The sequence below is a fragment of the Anser anser genome (assembly GCF_964211835.1).
Source record: "Anser anser genome assembly, chromosome: 1".
Classification (NCBI taxonomy): domain Eukaryota; kingdom Metazoa; phylum Chordata; class Aves; order Anseriformes; family Anatidae; genus Anser; species Anser anser.
Genome location: NC_139720.1, coordinates 123,567,836 through 123,591,683, shown reverse-complemented (window position 1 = coordinate 123,591,683; position 23,848 = coordinate 123,567,836). Strand labels below are relative to the sequence as shown.

At 35.1% G+C, this 23,848-nt stretch overlaps 1 protein-coding gene across 5 annotated transcripts in view; it reads left to right on the top strand.

The window, feature by feature from the left end:
- Window positions 1-23,476, top strand: part of GK (glycerol kinase) — a 34,730-nt gene extending 11,254 nt beyond the window's left edge. For 2 of the 5 annotated variants that reach the window (XM_083820822.1, XM_083820824.1), the window contains exons 9-21: window positions 977-994; window positions 3,187-3,222; window positions 3,890-3,957; window positions 5,538-5,580; window positions 6,448-6,528; window positions 8,257-8,335; window positions 10,145-10,241; window positions 10,762-10,846; window positions 13,742-13,862; window positions 15,121-15,264; window positions 16,217-16,297; window positions 17,807-17,893; window positions 21,019-21,179. In XM_083820822.1, the coding sequence (XP_083676948.1) occupies window positions 977-994; window positions 3,187-3,222; window positions 3,890-3,957; window positions 5,538-5,580; window positions 6,448-6,528; window positions 8,257-8,335; window positions 10,145-10,241; window positions 10,762-10,846; window positions 13,742-13,862; window positions 15,121-15,264; window positions 16,217-16,297; window positions 17,807-17,893; window positions 21,019-21,032 (954 nt within the window). In that variant the 3' untranslated portion in view covers window positions 21,033-21,179. Of the gene's footprint in view, window positions 1-976; window positions 995-3,186; window positions 3,223-3,889; window positions 3,958-5,537; window positions 5,581-6,447; window positions 6,529-8,256; window positions 8,336-10,144; window positions 10,242-10,761; window positions 10,847-13,741; window positions 13,863-15,120; window positions 15,265-16,216; window positions 16,298-17,806; window positions 17,894-21,018 lie in introns of all 5 variants that reach the window. The other 3 variants (XM_083820823.1, XM_083820825.1, XM_083820826.1) reach the window with 3 other exon arrangements.
- The last annotated feature ends 372 nt before the right edge of the window (window positions 23,477-23,848 follow it).

Genomic DNA, 23,848 nt, shown 5'->3' with positions numbered 1-23,848 from the left:
ATATTATATGAAGTTAAATATCAGTCAAAAAAGCAAAGCAAGATGAGAGAGGTTTTTGATAAATATAAGACAAGTTGTTGACAAGTACTTATTGATGTAGAAATTACCCATCAGGTTGCAAAGTGTAATCAGTAGATCTAAAGTAATGAGCTTGCTGTTATTAAGGCACCGTATTTGTACTTCTTGTACAACTGAAAAAAAAATATGTGAAAGTTACTTAATGGTCTAAGAAGACTGGACAAAGTGTGTAATGTCTTATTCCCATATAACTGAAGGTAGAATTTGGTCAGTTTCTATGAACTAGCAGATCACAAGTGATACCGTAAGATTGCTTTTTTGCCTTTTGTTTTTAATAAACTCCTTTTGCAGTGTATATTTACATAGAACTTCAGTTTAAAAAAAAAAAAAATAACATTGTGAACTCTTACACTAATTGCACTGCTCCCAGTGGAGCTGTGAATGTAACTTAGGAGTAAAACATGATTTGTTATCATTGGCCTGAGGTTTCAAGTTTACTTTGATGTGTAGTACCAATTCTTCTGATAAAGTGACATCTAATTTATTCTTAAAGCTTGAGAATAGGATAAGCTAGATGTTGTGGTTTCACATTTTTTCATGGTATTTTACCCTATTGCTTACTAAGAACATACAAGCATTTTGTAATTAACACAAATTAAAATTTTATTTAAAAAGAAATTCTAATTTGCCTGAAATGTAAGTACTTTTGCTAATCTGTCAAAAATGATGCCACTAGAAATCTTACTAACTTTTACTAATGCAAATGGTCAGATGAGATTGAGCTGTATTAAGCTGAATGAGTGAGGCAAATGAAATACTAGGCAATGTGGTAATGAAAAAGGAGATACAACCTGGCAACTGAAACAGAATAGCTGGTCATTGGTCACTTTAAATTTGAACTTTTGTTTCTCTTCCCCTTTCCTCCCATTTTTTTCTCATTCTTCCTTTTGCTGACTAGAAAATCTGTCCTAGCCTGGTGAGTAGAGGCTTCCATTAGGCTGACCACCTCTATGTTATCCACTCTGTTCAGGTGCTGTGCATTTCCATTGATTTTTAGTATTAGTAAAAGCATGCTTTCTAGACCAATAAATTTGGCAAGTATTTCCAAATTTGAGATATTACAGTATGTGCTCATGTCAAAGTTGCTTCTGAAGTGTAATCTTTATGTAAGTATTTGCTTTAATTTGTAGGCTGGGGAATATTTCTTTTCACAGCGAACACAAAAATACAGCTACTGTCTACTAAATGCTGGCTTTCTCATTTTATAAATGAGGAAACTGAGCCATTCTGTCTACAAATATTAATTCTATTATATTGAAACATTAGATTCATGCCAGGGTTTTTAGTGCATCTATAAAATGAATTACCTTAATTCCAGTCAATTGAAATGAGAATTAAAAAATAAATAAATAAAAATCAGATTGGAAATGCACTTGCATGGCTTCACTGAAAATTCATTTTCACAATTCCACAAAGAAACAATTTTAAAGAAAGAGGTAAAAATTGTCAAGATAGAGATTTATTATGATACCTACTGCAAGAATGCAACTGAAAAAATATGTGGTAGTGTTTGGAAGAATTTCTGTATGAGCCTTGAAATGCTGTATCTTAAAATGAGGCATCTGTCTTTGCCTAGTGTGTCATCACAGTCACTTTTTTTCTACTCACTTTACTGTTTTGCACCTTTTCATTTTAAACTTGACACAGGCTGCATGTTACACTGTATCTGGTTTTCTGTACACTATAATTTCAAAAAATTATCTTTAGAACTATTGAGGTAGTATACAATTTTAGGCATTAGCTGCATGAAGCTGAAGTCCAATGTACAATTCGACTCAACCATGTAGTCCGTGACCCTTTCCTGCTCTATTTTAGGCATGAGCTGCATTAAGCTCAAGTCCAATGTGCAATCAACTCAACCATACTGTTTACGTGATCCTTCTGTTTTCCTTTAGGCGTTAAATCTTACTTCCTTTTTTTTTTTCCTGACCTTAAACCAACTTCAATGCATTTCTCTTTAAGTGATATAAAAAGAAGAGAGTACCAGCTTCTACAATCTTAATATTACTACAACCTTAATATTACTAAAATATAGTTAACATATGCTATGTTCAGGATTGGAATCTGTGCTTTTCATAAACATAATTTGACAGGATTGACTTTTTTTTTTCTCTTCCTAATTCTCTCACTTGACTTTTATTCTCCCAGAAATTTGTCTTTATGTGATGTATCTGTTGTTTTTTTTCCTTGTTTGCTCTATGCAACAAATTGCTAGACAAACAGTTGCTCCTACCAGAAAGTATTTTTCTCCAGGACACTTTCTCCTTTATAAATATCTTGTGGCCATCTTCCATTTCTCACTAGAGATTTTTGTCAGAATTGAAAGAAGCATTAAAATACTAAAAAAAAAAAAAAAAAAAAGTCTCTTTACTGCTTAAACTATTGTCTGTGATAATCGGGTCCTGCCTTTTGCCAGACAGTACCATGATTCTGCCACCTCAGCACTGATTGTGGAAACATGCTAACTGCATAAGTGATAGATATATATATATATGTGATACCATATAAACAGCAGTGATATCACAACTTGCTTTTTTCTTCTCCCCCTCCCCCCCCCCCCCTTTTTTTTCAGCTTATCTACACATTTTCCTTGCTTTTATTCTTGGGTTGAGTTATCTTTCATGTTTGGCTATAACAGGATAATGGGGATATATTTTTCTATTCTTTTTGTGCTTTTTCTTAGCCTTTTTTTTTTTGTTAATTGGAAGGTGAACCTGAAGTACTGTAGTCTAGACTTTAGGGATCAAGGGGATGCAGACTTAAAAGTAACTAAGTTTAATTTGGCTTACACAGAGGACCTTCAGTGAAAAACCTGTATGGTTTTGTGGTCTTTTGTGAGTTTGTTGGTCTTGTATTGAAGTCTTTCTCTTGAAAACTGTAACGGTTTCCATTAAATGGATACTATAAAGCAAATTCTACAGTATTAGTGACACTGTTTTTAAGCGGCTGTCCATTCTTGTATGATTTAGCCTTTCTTTCATGTGTTTTGTCTGCATCCAGGATTTGCATCTCCCTATTAAAATAAAAGTTTAGCTTATTTTTGACTGCCTGAAATTTCTATTCACAGAAAGCTAATATGGAGCTTTTCTTTCTCTTTTTGTGATTCAGAAATCTGGAGCTTTGACAGGTGTACCAATTTCTGGGGTGAGTCAACTTCAACTAAAATTCTGGCATAGGAACCTGGTAGATACTGCAGGAGCATTTCTTCACTGGAAAAAGCTTTAAGAAGGGTGAATCCTGCTACAAATTAAGATGATGGTTTCCAGTTTTGTTTTGTTTTTTTTTTATTTTTCCTTCATATGAAGTAAATTTCCTTTACATGAAGTAAATTTTGAGGTTGAATTTAATAATGAAGAACCCAGTAAATTAATAAGATAAGGCCTGGCTATGCAAAAACAGCTGTCAACTTTAATGCATGTCTAGTTATGTTGGAAACTTAGAATCTCTAAATAAATAACATAACAAAATAGAACCGAGCTCTGCTTTATATATAATAGTAGTTCAGCGTATACGTAATCCAGAAATTTGGGGCAGATTCCCAGCTTTTTCTCCAATATGCATTAAGATAGTAAATTTCAATTTTAAGTTGTTCACCATAAGTTCCATAATACATTTAATTTGCAGTTCTTACAAAAGGAAGAGTAATAATAAGCACAGGTTATCTCTATGGATTTTTCCTCACTTTCAATTACCTGGGTGCTCCTAATAGGTTAGAGTCATAGTTAAATATATCTATTCATGTACTTGTTCATGAATGCGATTCATGCGCAGACATTTGCTAAAAAAAAAATTCCTTTTTTTTTTTTTTCAGTGCTTGGGTGACCAGTCTGCTGCTCTTGTTGGGCAAATGTGTTTTCAAGATGGGCAGGCAAAAAACACGTAAGTTATGATGAAAGTTGTAAGATAAACAGTAGGTCACTGTTCTGTTTTGAATTTAGTGTTATGTTCTCTTTCAACCTAACCGCCGGATACTTTTGTAGTTATGACATAACTATAGCTCTACCTTTTGACTGTGTTGACCTACAAAATAAACAGTGTACTGACTTCTGAATGAAATAGGGAAAATAGTGAAATGGTTTGTGAGGTATACTTTGGAACAAAGTCATTGCGAGGAAATACCTCTGTGTGAAAGAAGGTTTTTCCTTTTAAAATTCTCCAAAATACCGACTATAGCAGTTGCTAGGGTAATGTAAACTGAGTAAGCTAAAGTTAAACAAATACAGGCAATGGAAGTTAGATTGCATAGACTTCAATGACAAAAAACAGACTATTGCTAGATAGGAAAAGGCAACCTCTAGGTTGCTGTGCTTAGTTTTCATTCTGTGTCTAGATCAATATGGAGATTATAAAATGTTATTTTCCTAGCTCTCAGCCTCTTAGTTTCCCTTGTTTAAAACAGCTGATCAGTTAAATCAGGCAAATGGTGTAATCAAACATTCATTTGAGGAAAAGCTCTTTGCTTAAATGACTTACTGTTTCATTTACAATTGTGTGCCTAACAGAGCATGTAGGAATATACAGAGTTCTGGACTTTCACAGATTTAATTGCACAATAATCTGTACTTCTTGCAAATTAACCTTCATGTTATCTTTTATAACACGAATCTAATTGTCGGTAGCCTTGTGTTTTATTAAAACAAACATTGTTCTAAGCAATATTGTCACAAAGTATTTTTATAAAAACATTTTTATAACACGAGAGACTTTTGGGAAAAAAAAAACTTCTAAAGAAAATGGTAAAAGTTAGATAACAGATGAGAATGTTTAACCTATTTGTAGTATTGTTATCTTTTTTCTCTCCAAATATAACTGAGGACTTTCTCAGTACTATGTTTAAGTTGTTGATTTTTTTCAGGGTGTAAAAAATATTGAGAATTAATAATTAGTTGGAATAAATTAGCATGGATTATGAGTATATTGTATTCCTTTTATTAAACTGTGTCTTTGTATGTGTGTATGCACACATACATGTGACGTGGTCTTCAAATGAGAAACATGCCACTTTTAGAAATATTTGAACTAAGTATGTTTAAATAAAACCCTCTTCTTTGTGGCAGGAATGCAGTGTCTTGAATTTTCACCTTTAAAAGTTTGAATTTGATGTTTTGAAATATTTATTTTATAAAGTGGCTTTCATAATCATCTTAAATTGAAATAAGTAAACACTGCCACCCAGGATGAATTCATGTTTAGTTTTTGGCCCTATCTGCTCCATGATAAGTACTATACAAGAAATAACCAGAGAGAGAGGTGTAGGTCTAGATTTTTCAGCTTCAGGTTGCATTTAAATTAATTGGGGGGGGATGATTTTATCATCAGTTAATGCTAACATAAACTTAAATGCGGGAAAAAAAAAGTGGTGTCTTGATTCTCCACAAAGGAGTTGTGGATTCAGGAATTGCAGTAATTGTTTATCCTTCAAACATCCTTGTTTTAACTTTTCTTTGCTTTCATGCTAGGTATGGAACAGGATGTTTCTTGCTGTGCAATACGGGTCAGAAGGTCAGTTGCATTTTTTAATTTTTCACTTGTTTTTATTGCTCTTCATTTAAATACTTGAGCACAACTGTAAATTAACATTTCTTAAACTTATAAGCAACAATTACACTGCTAGACGTAAGGAAAAATGAATATTGAAATATGAAAGAACAGAAAGTAAAAATCTGTTCAACGTGTTTCAGTAAGACTGTATATCCTAGCTGCAAAATGAACTTTTCATAGCAAGTTCCGTGCTTTTCCCTTGTGTATGTTCCTTAACCTCACCCACAAAGTGCTGAGTCTTGTGTTACTTAACCACATGCTCTGTTCCTTGTCTTGGCTATTCTTTTTCTTCTTTTCACATTTTTCTTTCTATTAGTAGTTGAAAAAATAATGCAGAGCTTTGGCTTCCTTTCCATTCATATCTCTCGAAGAGCCCCATTTCTTTGCTATAGAGAGTCTGGAAAGATCTGGGGCAGCTTGTGGAAATTAGAACTAAAACCAGCAGTCCAAGGGTTTTATCTTTGGTGTTTATAGGATCATAGAATCATTAAGGTTGAAAGAGACCTCCAAGATCATCTGGTCCAACCATCCCCCTACCACCACTGTCACCCACTAAACCATGTCCCTAAGCACTACATCCAGCCTTTCCTTAAACACTCTCAGGGATGGTACCTCCCCAGGCAACCCATTCCAATGCCTGACTAAACTTATGTAACTTTTGTAGAGTCATTAATAATTTACTTTGTTTAAACATTTTGTGTATATATATATATGTTTTTTTTTTAAGTAAAGGTTTTGTCTCTTCTTCATTATCATTTGCATATGCCGATTTAAATATTTTCTGCCTGTATTCATGCTTCACCTTTTCTTTCTTCTTTCCCTATTTAGTCTGTGTTTTCTGAGCATGGTCTTCTAACCACAATAGCTTACAAACTGGGCAGAGACAAACCTGTTTGTTATGCACTAGAAGTAAGTACAGTAATTTCTTCCTCTCTGTAGCGATACATGTTTTTGTTTACTTCTGTTTTCTAGTATCTTTCTGTAATCTTCAGTGAAATTATTCAGTTGCACAGAAATTAAAATAGCTTTTTGTTGTATCTTGTGTGCTTCAACGTTTGTGTGTTGTTTTGGTTATCCTACCTCCAATCTAGATCACTTAATCTAATAAAAATATTTCTACATTGCATTTCTTGGCATAATGGCTGAAACACTTTTTCAGTTACACAGTCTTCTAAATCTTTAATAAATAAATAAACAAAAATTCATACTAAGATTGAGTTTAAACAGGAGGAAGTTCTGGTACTAGTGTTTCAACTATCAACTATCCTCTATTAACAAAAAACATGACTAGATGTCTTTTGTCTTATTTCATTCAAATGTTTTTTACTTCTAACTTAAAAATCTAAGCTAAATTTCTGGGACAAGATTCATCAAACAGTAAAGCCCTTTTTACCTACCTCAAAATCAGGTTCCTACTTCCAGTTCCTTTAGTTCCTCAGTTCTCCTCACAACTCTGAGGATATCCAAATTCTGTAGAAAACTGGATTTTTCACTCTTACTCAAGATTTCATTGTTCTAAAGCTCTGCTTCTGAAGCACGGAGCCATTTGGCACATATTTGGCACCAAAGCTTCTTTGGGATCAGTAGAATGAATATTTTTCCATCTATGTTGTTCAGTGGGCCTGATCTAATAGTTACTTTCAAGAAGTGTACTGAATTGCCTGCTGCAATCGAGCTTTTGAAGATAGCCTATGTTTTTCATGTCAAACAGACCAAGACAACACACAGGATTTTCTTCTCTGGGAAAATAATTTGTGGCTTACAATTACCAGGATGTGGGAGGTTGTGCTCATTTCCTTTTCCTTCCCTAAGGAAAGGTGAGCTTTTTATTTGCCATGTTCTGGCAACTTTGGGGGTTTCACTTTATGAAGGTGTGTAAGAGGTTTGTTTTGGTTTTAGTCCAGGTACTTGAAGAAAGGACTTGGAACTGTGTTGAGAGTGATTTTAATTTCCACTTGCTCAGACTTCTGTATGCACACTTTTGCTTCTTCCTCATCTCCAAGTCGTTAATGATATTGTCTGAAGAAATAGCTTCAACCAAAGCTATTAAGTGCTCTTTCTTCTATGGCATCCATGCTAGAATTGTCTACAATTTAGTGGATAAGACACTTTGCAGAGAGGCAAGAAATGTGGCTTTAGCCTTTTGTTTTAATCATCCCTCTATTTTATAACTGTAATAGCTAGCTGTTTAGAAAACACCCCTGTTCCCTTATAGCAATGGCTCTGAATGAAAATGTAATGCTGCTTCCAGTTTACTTGAAGCTCAGTCTAGTAGACTTGAAACTGTCTTGTAGAGAAGTCCATTTGTACTTTGGTGTGAGATGGGAGCCATGTCATTCATCTGTGATGTGATGGAACCATTCAGGGCCATTTGCTGAAGCAATAGAGGAATTTTACTGACAAATGAAAATGCCTACATTTTCTGTCTCTCTGGGCATTTTTACTTAGGCTCTAGCTATAATTAGTCTTATTTTTAAAATTAAAGCATAAAAAACTTAATTTGTTATAAAAAGAAGGCTGAGGCTACTGGACCTACTTGTCCTTAAATTAGTGAGACCAAGAAGATTGCTCACGAAATTAGGTAACTCCCCTCCATGGAAAAATTGCATGCAAGTATAGTGATTTTATTTTCTTCAGGGATCTGTTGCAATAGCTGGTGCCGTTGTTCGTTGGCTGAGGGACAATCTAGGTATCGTTAAGACTTCACAGGAAATAGGTGAGTATTTGCAATTTGGAGCTTTTAATTTTAAGTTGTCAACTGTCTTGATAAATTTTTGAATTCTGACAACTGCTTTATTGTTGAACAAAAGCTCAAAATATTCAAGTAAAGAAAAGCTGAAAGATGCATATATTTTGCTGTGTTCAAACGATTTGTTTTACACCCATGAAATCACTACTTACTGATATTTTTCACCGATATTTCATACAGCATATCACTAAGGTGTTTGAAACCCTTTGCCAACTTTCTGTAGCAAGCACACACTCAGGAAGATACTGCACTGACATACAGTATCCTGGTTTTGTACAATATTGTTTTCCAGAATCAAGAGTGTTTAAGTCTCTATTACAGAACCCAAAGCATGTTAGATCATACATATTCTTTCCTGTCACAGACATGACAACCTGAGGCTCTAAGTATGCAATGATTTATGTAGAAGGGTTTGTATCTACTGATGCAGAGACCTCAGTTTGCAAAGCTGTCTCTTAAAAAATTGTGGATGATGGCAGTCTGTTTCGGCTAAGAACACAGTAATCCTTTAGTATTTGGGTCGCTAATGTTTTCTGCATGAGCTGAACTTAAAGCAAGCTTGTTTGTGACATAAAAACTAGGAATATACCAAATTTTGAAAAAGGAAAAAAATCAGAAACATGCAACTGTAACAGTTTGAAAGTGACTGATATAACAAGATTTTGGACTGTAAAGTAACTCATTACATTTTTTTTAATAATTTGATATCTTATTGAAAAGTGGAAAAAGTACAATTCAAATTTGACTTAAAGCTTCAGAGACTAAGCAAAACTCATAAAACAATAATCTATGAGAAAGCCTGACAGACCATATAGAAGAACATAAGCTACTGTCACTAGAATTAGCCGGTTGTTGAAACACTATAGTAACTGTTGGCTTCACAAGTTTGATTAGACCTTTGACATGTAGGAACTTCAAGAACTTTAATTTGTCAATGTTGCTGAAATCATGTGGGACTCAGTCATTGCTTCTTTTTCCCTGAAGATGTCCTTCCTTCTCCCTTCACTCCTTTATGTGGAATTTGTATGAAAGTACCATTTTAGAAGACTTTTTGAATAAGTTTCCCTAACCTTCTTCTCTATTGCTCTGCTTTGATCAATGCAAACATGAAAATTACAAAAGCTGAAAAAAAATCTACTTTCCTTTCTTGTTACAGGAAGGAGCTGCACATTAACTTCTGTAGTTTTGGCTGTTTTAATACAGCTTTTAAAATTATACGTTTTAATATTGAGGAGTTCAGATATCTGAAGTTACTACTCAGATATTAAGAAACTTCACTTTTTCTTGTAGTTGGATGTGATTGTATTCTTAAGATGAGATTTTAGAACTCTAAATCCATTTGAAATTAATCGGAATTTAGTTCTTAACTCCCTTTGGTCTTGATCCAGTTTCACTTTCTTGCCTTGGCTTAAATGCAAGTAAATTGTGACCTTTTGGAAAGCTTTGAAGGTAACATTCTGTACCCACAGGATACCCTTTGAAAACCGCACAGAATCTAGATCAGAATATCAAGTAAATGATTCTGGAGTTTGATTTTACATTTACCACAGCCCCCCATGCCCCATCTTCCATTTATATTGTTGGATATGGACAGCTAGTCAAAGAGAAGCAGAGTGGCAGTTAGTTGCATACTCTAATGGTACATGGCTTGATTGCTTTTGTAGCTACCTAACATATTCTGAATATTTTCCCTATTTAATAACATCTTTAAGTGTCATTTTTAAGTGTTGGTGCAGTTGTAAAAAGCTAAATATAGACTGTTTGTGTGTGCATTAGAAAAACTGGCTGCAGAAGCGGGGACTTCTTATGGCTGCTACTTTGTGCCAGCATTTTCAGGACTGTATGCACCGTACTGGGAACCCAGTGCAAGGGGGTAAGGTTCTGAATAAACTACATTTGCAGAAAGATTAAATTATGTCACAAATCCTTACAGGTACCAGATTTTTTTTTTCTTCCTTTGGTGTGTCTGGATACAACATTCTCTGACTTATCTTCAAGCAACCATTGTTTCTGTTTTGTATTTAATCTGTTCAAAACAGCAACTGCTACTGGGAGAAGCAGGATGAGCTGACTCAGCTACTCATCCTAATCACCACCACCACCCAAAAAAAAAAAAAAAGGGAGGGGGAGGGGCACAGAAAACATTTGGACCAGGAAACTTTGGGACACTGAAAGGTTTGTCATGATAACAGCTTATTACAAAAATGAGGGAATTCAGATTAAAAAGAAACCAGCTTTTTAATGTTAAGAAGCAGTCCTTATACAATGGAACTGAATGAGACTTGAATTAGAAGACCTAGGTCTAGGATTTTCTAGTAAAGATGTATGTTCTAACTCTGGTTGTTTTTTTGTTTTTGTTTTTGTTTGTTTTTGTTTTTTCCTCTATTCAACAGTATTATCTGTGGCCTTACTCAGTTTACAAATAAAAAACACATCGCCTTTGCTGCACTAGAAGCTGTCTGCTTTCAAACACGAGAGGTAAAAGCAAATTAATTCATAAATTAATTGTAAATTAGTATGAGAACAGTGACTGTAACTCTTCGGGAAGAGAGAGGATTAAAAAGATTCAATGAAGATGATCAGATGCTTCATATCACACTTCCATGCTATTATTTTCTTTACATGATGCTAGTGTTGAAGGTTTGTTCCTGTGAACTTAGCTAGAATGATCTGGCTGGGTGGTACATTATTTTGGAGTGGCAATTATACTTTTTATCCGCGCTTAAAATAAGGTGAACATATTTATGACTGTTATGAGAGGCAGAACATGCAAACAGTAAAATGACAAGGCCAGTGCCATAACAGAAATGCTGTATTGGTTCTACAACAGAAGAGACTACATTTTATATCATCTGCTGTGACAGATATGGCTGATGTTGCTTTCCGTAAGAACAAAAATTATTTAAATCAAGAGAGCACCAAACATATCCAGGGAAATCTGCATTCACTTTTTGCCCACATCTCTTTTTGCATTTGTCAGCATTCTGCAAAAGCAAACCTACATTCTCACACAATAAATTAATCCTTCAACCAAATCAAAGGGCTTGATATCAGTATGTTTTGAGCATTAAAATCTTTATATCACCATCTGCTAGCATTTTATGCTTCTTGTGTTCTGTACAAACACAGGACAAAATGAAAGTCATAGCCCCCAAAGGGTAACAGTGAAACCTTAATATGTTTGCATGTTTTAAATTTATGTTATTTAAACCTCTGTGTTTTAAAATAATACCCACCTGAAACTGTGTGAGATGAGGAAAGTAGCTTGTTGTTTCTGTAGCAACAATGAGTAAAGCAAGAAGTACTCCTGTGGAAAAAAGACAGCTAGAAACTTCACCAAGGCATCTGCTTTTGAAGCTGTGTTAACAGCCTCTGAGTCCTCTGAAAGTCATGGAAGGAGCTTGGAAATAGCAAGCTCTTAATTCTGATACTAGAAGTCAGGGTAAAGTTACAGCGAACTGAAGTGATAGCCTGGTTTGTTTTCTTGCTCCTCTCTTTCCTTGTCTCTCCTCCCATCCATTCCATCTCACGTGACAGCTCAATGATCTTTCCAGCAAAAAATTATCCCTGTTTTGCTGGGCTATTTTTCTGTTGGATTAATTATCTCAGCTGACTTGCAGAGGATTGTAGCAAATGTAACAAGAGATGGCATATGTCTGGGTGTAGCAGGGTGAGGAATAAAGCTTTCAAACCTGAAGGTGAAACTAACTGAATTTATCTAACTCTTCCTTATTTCCTTATTTTTTAGTCAATGTACTTATATCACAGTGGTAGGCGTGCCTCATTAGGTCTCTGGACATGCTTAAATTAGTAGATTAAGTCCTACAGATGTGCAGAAAACACACATTTTTCCAAGATACATTGTTATTTTTGTCTTCTCAAAAGCAAAGTCATTTTGGTTTAATTCTATTTGAAATGTAAGTCTTTTGTATCCTTCAGGAAAAGACTCAAAATTCCTATTCATTGTTTTTTTGTTTATTTGTTTGTTTGTGCCATCCAGTTCTTCTAAGCTTCTGTTCATTTTTTCTCCCAAAAGTTCCTTCCTTGTGCAGACAGATGACCCGTTACATTATTTTTTTTTCTCTCAGAAAGTATTATGGAAAAAGAAGTCATTTTTCAGTTGCTGCACACCTTGCTCTTAATCTAACTACGCTACAATAGAGATAGCAGCAGCATGATCATAATTTGTTTTGTTTCTTCATCACCTCCTCGATTCTATCTTTCTTTTTGCTTTTTAGTCAAAGTCAAAAACTTTTAATCTAAGTGCATACTATGCACTTATATCTTGCACTTAGACTTCTAGTCTGAGTGCATAGTATGATTCAACATGCTCTTGCAGAGTAATAAACAAAATCAGAGCTTCAGCAGTATATGTAAAGCTAAGATTAAGAGGCACTGATGAAGTTCTGAATAGTTAAAAAAAAAAAAACAGGTGAAATTCGGTATAGATGAGTATAAAATGATACATGTGAAGAAAACAAGGTGTAGGGAGCAGTACTAGCTTAGTACTGTCAGTAAACTTTGGTGCTCCGCTATATATCCTGTATTCTTGGTTATTTATAATGTATTGAACAGTGCAGACCCATGTACAGATTCTGCCACAATGAAAGGTGGCCTTTTACCTTCTAATTTTTAACTATTATTTATCGTGTGGCAATGCTTTTCGTTCCTTGTTGACTTACTTTCTGGGAATAAATAAAATCTACTGTATAACCCATCTCTGTATAGTTTTCTGTACTTTACCAACCTACCCGTTTGTTCGTTTATAGAAACATGTTGAATTCCAAGTAAGGATTGTATAACTGGGTACTTTGTGAGCTGCAGAATAGCATAGAATGCACTGTAGTTTCTTGTTTGTGTATTTTGCTATGTTATTTAGAGCGGAGAAAAGCACACTTACAATATGACAGAAAAATCATTCTGCAGTAGTTAATGCCTATCATCAAGTATTATATAATGACATTAAAAGATGTAAATGATACATTTAATTGACTGTTTTTACAAAACCTTAAAAAAACAATATTCTCCATGTAATAGATGATTGTAGGATGATGCTGTGTACTTCCTCGTTAGCTTTAATGAAGTTCGTAGTGGTCATCAGTTGCTTTTTTTCCCCAAAGTTCTTCTCAGACCATATATGCAATGGGTAGGCTGGGTATAGAGAAACATTTCCTACACTAGGATTTCTGTGATAAATTGAATGCATTTGCTATATATTAAGCAAAACTGTGTTGTCACTACCTCCTTTTTGGCCTCTCGATGTACAGGGAAGGAGACCTACCTACTTAACACTCTTCAGCAGACACTGACTTATCAATATTTTGCATTTGGAGATTTTTCTGCAATTAAATTGTAACATATATGGCTCTTCAGATTTTAGATGCGATGAACAAGGACTGTGGGATACCACTAAGTCAGTTGCAAGTAGACGGAGGAATGACCAATAACAAAGTTCTCATGCAACTCCAATCAGACATTCTCTGTATTCCAGTAGGTAAGACAAAACTATGACTCCTGTTTTCTTTTTAAAGCTGAAAACGCTGTTCATGTGTAATGGCTAACGAGGGCTGTTTGGATGGCTTTTGTTGTTGTTTTTGCTGGGCTTTTCTTAGTGCTGAGAATGTTGCTTTTGGGGGGGGGAGATGGGAAGGGTGTATTTTGGTTTTGTTTTGTTTCCAGAAAAAAAAGTATTTAGGTCTAGCATCAAGTTTTGAGGTTCATTTTCCTAGAGCATCTCTGACTCATTTCTCATGTTGAAATATTGTAGCACTGTGATGATATTAAAGTTGTCTGATCAATATCTAACTGTCCAACAGTTCTAAAATCAGTGAAATTTACATTGCCCTGCAACATGTCAGCCCTGAGAATCTTGCTCAGAGATAAAATCAGAACTTTGCACCTCCACTGCTCTTCTACATAAACTTGTGAGCCACTTCAGCGATAGCAAGCCAGTGGAAAGTTTTTAACTCCAGAGTTACTATAGTTTGCCTTTAATAAGACATAATGCACAAGGCTTATACTGTCAGTGCTTCATAGCTAGCACTTGAAAGGATGTGATCAATAAAACCTGCTTTTAAGGGATTCTCCTCTTGAAGGAGAAAAGCAGGCATTTGTAGAGTTAATGGCACAGATTTACATCTTGGGGGTGGTTTGGTCTTTTATAGCACCTGTGGAAGGCAAACCAGCTTGTAAGTACAGCTGTGTAACCTCTTTTAAGATGCCTTTTCTAAATATAGATGCTTTTAATAACAAAGTGACTGGAGCAGGAGAACAACATGGGTTACTAAAACAGTAATTGCTGCTTTGGGGAGGGAGAGGACAACAAAATGTCGTATTATTAACAGAAGTACTCTGAGGAAACTGGTGGTGGTCAGTAACCTTGCACATGGTATGAAAATGAGCAATTACGTGATTCATAGAACCATGGAATGGCTTGGGTTGGAAGGGACCTTGAAGATCATCTAGTTCCAATCCCCCTGCCATGGACAGGGGTGCCACCCACTATTCAATACTGAGGGAAGCAGTTATCTGAGGTATTTCGAAGACTTGGAAGACTCATAGTTGAAGTTAACTTCATAATCATGTGAATGGCAATAAAATGAGGTTTGTAGTTGGTAAACTTAAGGGAAGCTCATATAACGGTCATAGGAAAATATGTGTCATTCTAGATACATATGTAAGTCTGGAGTTCTGATATCATCAAGTTGACTTTCAGTAAAAAGCATCGTGGCCTTCTCTCTGATTTACTTCAGTAAAGCCATCAATGCCTGAAACAACTGCTCTAGGAGCTGCTATGGCAGCAGGAGCTGCAGAAGGAGTTGGAATTTGGAGTCTGAATCCTGGAGATTTGACAGCAGTGACATGTGAACGATTTGAACCACAGATCAACCCAGAGGGTAAAGCCCATTAATGTTCTCCAGGAACCTGTGAACTCTTTTATTTTATGTTCAAAAGATCAGTTTTATTCTTTGTTGCAGTCTGACATACCAGTATAAAAACAGCTGTATGTAAATATCCTCAAAAATGTTAAAAATCAGCTTAGTAGTGTTAGGTTTAGGAAAAAGTGCATTCCACTTGCAGTTTTGTTCATGTATTGACTAGTAGGACTGGAAAAAGGTTAAAACAACATAGCTCCATCAGGGAATGTGTCAACTGTTTACTTAATGTGATGGGGTTTTTTATGTTGTTCTGGTGGTTTGGTTTGGTTTACTTTTTTAAAGAAGCTTGTCACCTGGCATTGCAGTTAATAGCTTTTTTTTGGCTTACAGGAAGTAAAATCAAAGAAATATTGAAAGATTTTTACTGAGAAAGATGTCTCCTAAAGTTCCTGTGCATTTTTGAGTTTTCACAGATGTAGAAAGGACAGACAGAGTATTTTTGGTAGACTCCTAATTTGGCTTTAAAAAGCCTACACTGATCATTCTTTTAGTTAACTTTTTCATCATTCTTAAATGCTTCTAGAAACAAAAAGCATATACTTGACATAATTAATCCAAGTGCATGACATTTTTGCCTTTTCAATTATTTCTTCTTGTTTTTGTAAAGAACTTTGTCTTACCATTTTGATTATAATTACTGCTATGATCCCGTCTTCAAGACAGTATTTTCAACACTGAAGGGCTTATGCATGAATAACAATTGTTTCATTTTGTCCTACTTGTATATCTTCTAATTGGAGAACATGCAGAAAATTGTTTTTAAAGTTTATTTCTTGTCACTGTGCATAATTGTGTTATTTTAGTTGTTTGGAGGGTTTATCTTTTAATTAATTCAAAACATTTATTTAATACTGTAGTTGTATTCATAGGCACTGACAGACATTTCTGTTTGCTGATTTCTCTATTTCAGAAAGTGAATATCGCTATGCCAGATGGAAGAAAGCCGTGATGAAATCTATGGGCTGGGAGACATCTGAAGCTCCTTCAAACGGTAAACCAGACATTAACACAGGTCAAATATTAATTAGCTAACTAGCCTAGGTAATTAATCTTGAGTTTGGTGAGCTTTTCTGTTCATTCTATCTGTTGACTATTCTGATGATTTGAAAATGATTACTTAAAAACACTGTGGAAACAAAGCAGGATATAGATAGGTCTTCCTCTTGAAAGGAGGACACAAGCAATATCTTGTAGGTCTCTAAAAACATAAGACATTAAATCCAGACTAACTGTAGGTTCCACAGAATGGTGATGGTTTACAAAGAAAAAAAAAAATCTTTCCTGTTAAAGAGATACAGCTTAATTCGAAGATGGTGCAAGAATTTTATAAACTTTCTTATACTCATGTTGAAAAAGAGGAGAGTTTCATCCAGTGATTTTTCTTGCTGTATCTTGGCTTTATTATTTGCTGTATAGGAAGGAGGGATTGCTAACTACATCAAAACCTGCTTGACTCGCAAGGACTAAGAGCTAGAAGTTATAAAGGAAAGCACTGCATACACCTATCGTTCACACAGTATATACATACACTTTGAGGGACTAAAAAAGATGTTTCTTTTGAAGTAGGGGACTTTTCCATTTATCAGGTTTGAATAGTCTGCAGTCTTATATGATCTATAATTTGAGTTTATATTTTAGCACTGTTTCAGGATAAGTTTTTAGGCCTGAATCAGCCTACAGCACACAACTTCCATTTCATTTCACTTTTCTTGGAAAAATTACTGAAAAGATTAAGAATCTTCAGAATGTAACCCTATCCCCAGAACCCACAGCTGCAGCCCTCAAGCTGCATAAAGTTTCTTACTTTATTGATGAAAGCTAAAACTAATTTTTTTCTCTTATCATCCTGTATGTAGATGTAAGTATTTTATTTAACAGTGTAGTTATACAAACAATTCTCTCAAGGATGCTTGGAAGGGAAATTGGTAATTTATCATGAATAACAAGATTCACTTCAGTATTATGCATCATGATTTAATTGCCTTATATCTAAATTCTGTTATGTGTCCCCAAATCCCAAGTGCTTGATGTGTGTATTATTTATTATTCTTTCCTTTTGAAGCTCAGAATATCTGCCTTGCAGAAAAGAAAACTAGATCTTGTTCTCCAGCTAATGTGAAAAGGGTTATGTTTATGAAAACTTGACCTCACTGATTATCCACTTTAATACCAGGGGAAGAATGCTAATTTTCTTAGTTCTAGCTTTGAAACTGTCCTATGCCTGCTAGGAGCATTTAAGATTGGAGAATACTAGAAATGGTCTCCACCTAGATAGTTCTAACAGTGGAATTTGGTTTTGAACTCTTATTGAGAGCTTGTTTTGAATTATTTTGGGGGGGTTGCATGAACTTTTTTATTTTTTTCTGCAAATTGTTTTAGTTTTTCTTGCAATTGTTACTTTTTGCTGTTCATATGATTTTTAACACATATATTGCAATTTATATATATATTTCTCTTTTGATTTGCTTGACTGGAAACATCTTCCCCTCGATGACATCAGGTGACACTAGTATCTTCTGTAGTCTGCCCTTGGGTTTTTTTATTATGAGTAGCATGGTAATGTTAATCGGAGCAAAGTACGTCTCAGGTTAGTTATTATTTGAACTAGATCACTTTAAAAGTTGTCTACACTAGTTTAAGTGTTGTGGGTTTTTTTATATTCCACTGTTTATTTTGAGCAAAAATGACTGATGCTTTTTGTTGTTCATGCACACAAGTGTTTAAGGGTGTTTAGTCACATAGAACCTAAGGGAACAAAGAATGCCTTCTTGAATTCATTTTTATGTGCTGTGAAATTCATAATTGTTAGATGCATGTGAAACCTTGGACTATCCTCTCCCTTTGTCTAGCTATGCCGACTGTACACAGTTTATAAACAGAATATAGTTTGGATAGTTTGGAGCAGCCTAGCAGAGTTTTGCATTGCCTGCATTACATTGGGCATTGCAATTAGAATACGGTTCCATCCTTCATCTTTTATTTCTTCTCATAACATTTTAAATTATTTAGAGGATCTGGTCTAAATAAAGGGAAGACTTCTCTTCTGTCCCTGAAAGGCTTTGTGTATCTCCCCCATCTTTTTTTTCTGGCACCCTTGAAGCTATTGTATGGTTAGGAATCTTCATCTGCTTAATCTACAGAATGTTCTTTTAGTACTTTTCTCTTAATGGATAAGTTGAATTCATTTTTTGTAAAGAGAAGAGACACCAATAAACCTACCTACAAAAACTGGGGAAAAAGGGACTGTGTGCATATGCAATGAAGGTGCATCTTCAACCTATTAATATATGTTTTATTTTAAAAGAAAGTTCTTAATATGGATGGATGATGGTGTTAGTTACTTATGCTAGCAGTAAGGCATTGTAGTAAGATTACTTGTATGGTAAGAAGTTTTGTATTGATGTCATTTGTTCTTTGCCACTGTGTTTCAAAATTTCTTCCCAAGTAAAATATTTTACAGCATAGCCATGGTTGCTTCTTAGTAAGGTTTTCTGGAGTTACTGTTTAGTTTTCTTTTTTTTTTTTTTTTCTGAGGGGTGGGGTATTAATTAGATAGCTGAGAACTTTAGTATGCTCCTCTGATAATGCTTGTCTCTACTCATACAGCCTGAATTAACCGTTCAATAGTAATTTTCCTTGCATGGAAGAGACTGTCTGAGCTTATAGGAGAACTAAAATCAAACTAAACAAATGCTGATTAAAAATCACACTGAACAAATGGTTTGACATTGATGTACTAACTCTGAAATACATCTGTGAATGAGAACAATCTTGGTTATGAAATATAACATAAAACCAACTGTGAATAAGTGGGTAAATTTTTAACAAGCTGAACTAAACAACTTGAATATTAATTCCAGATCAGGTTCTCGAGCACATGGGGGATGCCTAAAATAATAGGAAGATCAATATCAAGAGGGCAGATAAGTTACCTAAGTTCCAGGCTTAATGCTTTGTGAAAACAACTAATCAGTAACCTGCATATGTATCTAAACTTACACAATGGGAATTCATAAAAACAGATCTTTTTCTCCCTTCCCTAAGCTTGCCAGTGTCTTTCTGCCCCACAAGTGGAAATCATCTTGGCTCCTCACTCTTGCCTTCAGAGCCCTTTTTTGCCCTTGTTTTCAACCAGTAACAATTGAGGATTTTTGTTATATTCTTTACATGGTAAGCTTGGGGACAGGAGAAGTTGCAAGAAATTTCTAACTTTCCTGGTTTTTTTTGTTGTTGTTTTTTTTAATTATGGTGTCTAAGCAAGAGTGAAATTAGTGATGATATGTACTGTTTGTAGTTTTGCTCATCTGTGTTAGGGTAGAACATGTTAGGACATATTGAATCTGTGTTGCTGATTGGAGCGGGGCTGCATCACCACCACCACCCACCCCCTTAAACATTTTCTCTGGTAAATGCCCTTTTGCTTTTAAAAGCCAGAGCTAGCTGACCAGGCTTTCCTTCTAACTTTGGTACTGTAACTCCATTAATTAATTTGTTCCATTTTATCTCTTAACAAAACAATGGAACTCCAATGCAGTCATCAGTATAGTAAGTTTGAGGATTGAATCTACAGAGGATTGAATTCATCCTTCATGTGCTGAAACAGCAGTAAGTCTTGCATGGCAGCAGCGCTGTTGTCGAACGTGTCTGTGTAGGTCTGGGCCATGCTTTTACAGCTGCTGAAATGTGAAGCAAAAATCTGCTGTGGCAGAACAGAGAACACTAACGTAGCAAAAACCCATTTAGGGATCTGCTAAACTAACTGCCTTTTCGTGCAGAACCTGATGACAGAATATGAAGAACAATACTGTAGTTCATAATTTCATCAAAATCAGGTCATTTACTTGCTCTTTCTTTTATGATCTTCTTTCTTCTCCCCCAGTGGAGAAAGAGTTAATATTTTGTTTTATTTCACTGTTAAAGCAAATTGTATGTAGCAACTGGGGTCCTTATGTTATGATTCCACTAAGTCTTTCACACTACTTTTGTATCTGGATACCTGAGAGATTTCAACATATTCTGTAGCTGTACTTTTTTGGGGGAGGTGAGGGTTAAATTAAAGTGACATTATATTTTATTAGACTTAAATTTAAAGAAACGCCTTTGCATGCTTAAGTTGGCACCTCTCTAATGAGGTATAAAACCAGAGGTCTGGCTATAAATGGGATATTATGCTAGATCTGAGACACAAAGTTCTTTGACCTTATTCTCACAAAGTAAGGTATCGGTGCTGATAGTAATATCATATGCCTCCTGCTTAAGTACCCTTTTGTTGTTGTTGTTTTTAAAAATCTGTTTTTCTTTTAAATTCCTTGTGCTGTGACAGTTACTGCTGAATTGCATACTAATTTACATATAGGAATCACAATGCAGTTCACAAATCAGTTGCAATATTTCCAAAATTTCTGAAAACTGAGCTCATATTCGTGAAAAAAAATAGCTCAGTGTACCTTACTTCAGTTCTTCTCCTTGTTAAAAGTTTACCCATCTTATTTAGTGTGGTTTCTCCTCTTCTGCTGTATACACATCCCACACACTTAAGTGCTAGCTTTTATTTGCATTTGTGTCACAAGATTCATCTAATTTATAATTGCATTAACTGAAAACACAAGATGGTTATACTGAATTCTTCCTATCACTTAGCTTTGTTATATTGTGTTAAAATTGTTTAAAGTAAATTCTATGTTACTAATGCACATTCTTTCTCATTTTAAGGTAACGATAAATGAGACTACATAATGGACTCTCTGGACACAGCTGACTTTTGTTTGTTTGTTTCATTTTGTTTTATTGTTTGAAAAGATTCCACCATCAGTGTGATGATACTACCTGTGTGACTAAATTCATTCATGAATACATCTGTTGTCAGTCCCTGAGCTACCTCCCTGTGGTACATTGAAATTTAAGTATTCAGCCCTTCACTACTCTCCTCTCTTCCCCATCAACTCCAACTGCACTGGAGGCCTTTGTGTGGACTATATCCCATCATCCTTTAAAATTTCACAAGCCATGGCTTTGTTTGAGAAAGTTGGCATAAAAAACCCTGCAACTTCTGAGATGACTTCAGATGTTTAGTTAAACTTTTCAGGGGTTGGTACTTTACACAACACACTGCAAAAAGTTAATGATGAACTATGGGACTTTGTAAACATCTTACAATTTTTCCAGCTGCTGTGAATTACCTATCATACATATGTGGTTGCCAAAGATGTTTTATTTTAGTCACCTCTGGTCTGAAACACCTTCAATGGTACTAACCTTTTAATCTCTAGCTCAAAATATATTATCGGTAGGAAACATTGCCACTGGTTTGGCAATGAAAAAGTTGCTGATATGGTAAACAGAGCACTATTGAAACGATCAATTAAAGACTTAAGTTTGGTTTGGCTTCTGGCATATGTAGTCAGTTTGCCAATTTTAAGTATTTAAGACACTAAGTCCTGTAACTGTACATTAAAGAGGTAGGAGTAAATGGCCGTTTTGGTTTAGGCCGTGCTTCATGTTCTTGCCCTTTTGTGTTTTGAAAGACAAATTTGATACAGCATGCTATTCACAGGACAGCTTCTTTGTCCTCAGTAACTGAAAACTTTTAAAATTACTCTGTACGGTGTACTTTTTCTTGACCAATACTGCATATATTCTGTCGTCCTGCTTAAGGGTATTTTTAGTGATTGTTTGTTAAAATTTGAAAGTTGAAGCTAACAGTTTTCCTTAAAGAGGGTCCACTCCAAATTAAATATCAGTGCTTTAGTTCTTGCTGTCATTTAGTATACCTCAGGGACCAAAATCTCCCTTTCAGTTTCCATGTCCATAGTTTTAACAGCAAGTTGTCACAAAATATGCTGAGACAACCCAAAACCCTGGCTTGGAATTGTAAGCACTTGGCACCTGAAACTGGCCATTGGAGTTCACAGGCAACAGGAGTGAAAACGGAGTTGCGTCCACTTTGAAACTTTAGATCTTCCACAGGTAAAGGAGTGAGGCAATAATCTTACCTTCAGCTTTCGTGTTTGTACCAACAGCATGACAAATGCCAGCCTTATTGGGTAGGTCAGAGAAAACGTATTCTTGTATCATGTCACTGGATCAGTATAGAATGATAGCAAGGTTAAATGTGGGAACAACATGAAGAAACTCAAAACAAATTACAAAGAGGTGTTTAAATGCACTAGGAGTTAAAGGGAGTGGTTTTTGTGTGTTCTTAAAAAAAAATGTTGTCTTTGAAAAATATTCTTTAAAAGTTTTTCTTTGTTTAACTAGAGGCTTAGATTTTAAAAAAATGTTAAATATGTGTTTGTCTGAAGCAGTGGTTTGCACAGAAGTTCAGGTCTGTATGATATATTTAATATCAAATGCATATTAATTGCCTTTTTATTATCAAGTGCAATGACCTTTGAAAATGTGACTTTTAATTAAGTTAGAGAAGGAACATTTTTCCTCCTGTGGTTGCATGTGTACATTTAACAGAAGGGATTTTTGTGCATAAGTGAAAATACAACACCAACATTCAAATCCCTCATCTTGTATAAGAACTCAAATGTGAGGTGTAATAATTAAAATTTCTGAGTTTTCCAGTTTGTATTGGAGAGGTGAAGAAAGAGTGAAAAATGAACATGAACCCATAGGAAAATCTTTATACTCCCTACCTTTACTCTGAGCTGTCACTGATTCCATCTTACACCAAGGAACAGCAGCCTTCGGAGCACACGGGGCAAGGGCAGCATACACCTCAAGCACTGGACTTCTGAGTTTGACTTCTTGCCAAAAACACTGAAGTACTGAACCTGGGAATGGTTACTGTTAAGTGTTGCCTTTGCCAGTGATGTATGTGGCCGGGGGAAAGGTAGCACATAATAAGTAGGAGGAAGACTTTTTGCTGCTTTTCTGATATATCTTTTACTGGGAAACACAATTCCTATTACTTTTTCACTGAGTAAATATCATAATTTTATTTTCAATTGCTGTTGCAAATATTTTTTAAGAATTTCACACCACTTTCTACCAACAGTTGAAATATATTGTAAATTGGGGTTGGGGGGGCAAACTGTTGAAAGTTAGCTTTTTGTGAAGCTGTGATTTATTTTTTCTATAAATTACCAGATTTATAAATTCTTACTTGAGACATGCATTAACTTGGTATTAAAATGCCATAAATAAATTGATCTAAACTGTCGGTTTATTCTTCCACGTTATCTTTCAGACACATTTTCATTAACGTTTATTACACGAGACATTAGTATATACTGAGGTATATTAAACAATGGAGCCCCATCTTTAAGTATCACAGACACATGCTCTAAGTTGCTCAGAGGTATGGATCAAATACATCCAGCAGTGCATTCTGGTGTTCAGTGATCTATTCAGTTTTGAGGTTCTATTAGAAATGCCTCCCATTTTCATGAATGCAGAGGAACTTGTGGAAAAGCAGGAAGCTGTAAGTAAATTTCACCAAGTAAAATGGTTAAAGGGAGTACAGTCCTAACGCAGGTGTGAGATGAAGGTTTCAAACAACAGTGGTGGTGCCACTGGGCCAGCTGGTGTTTAG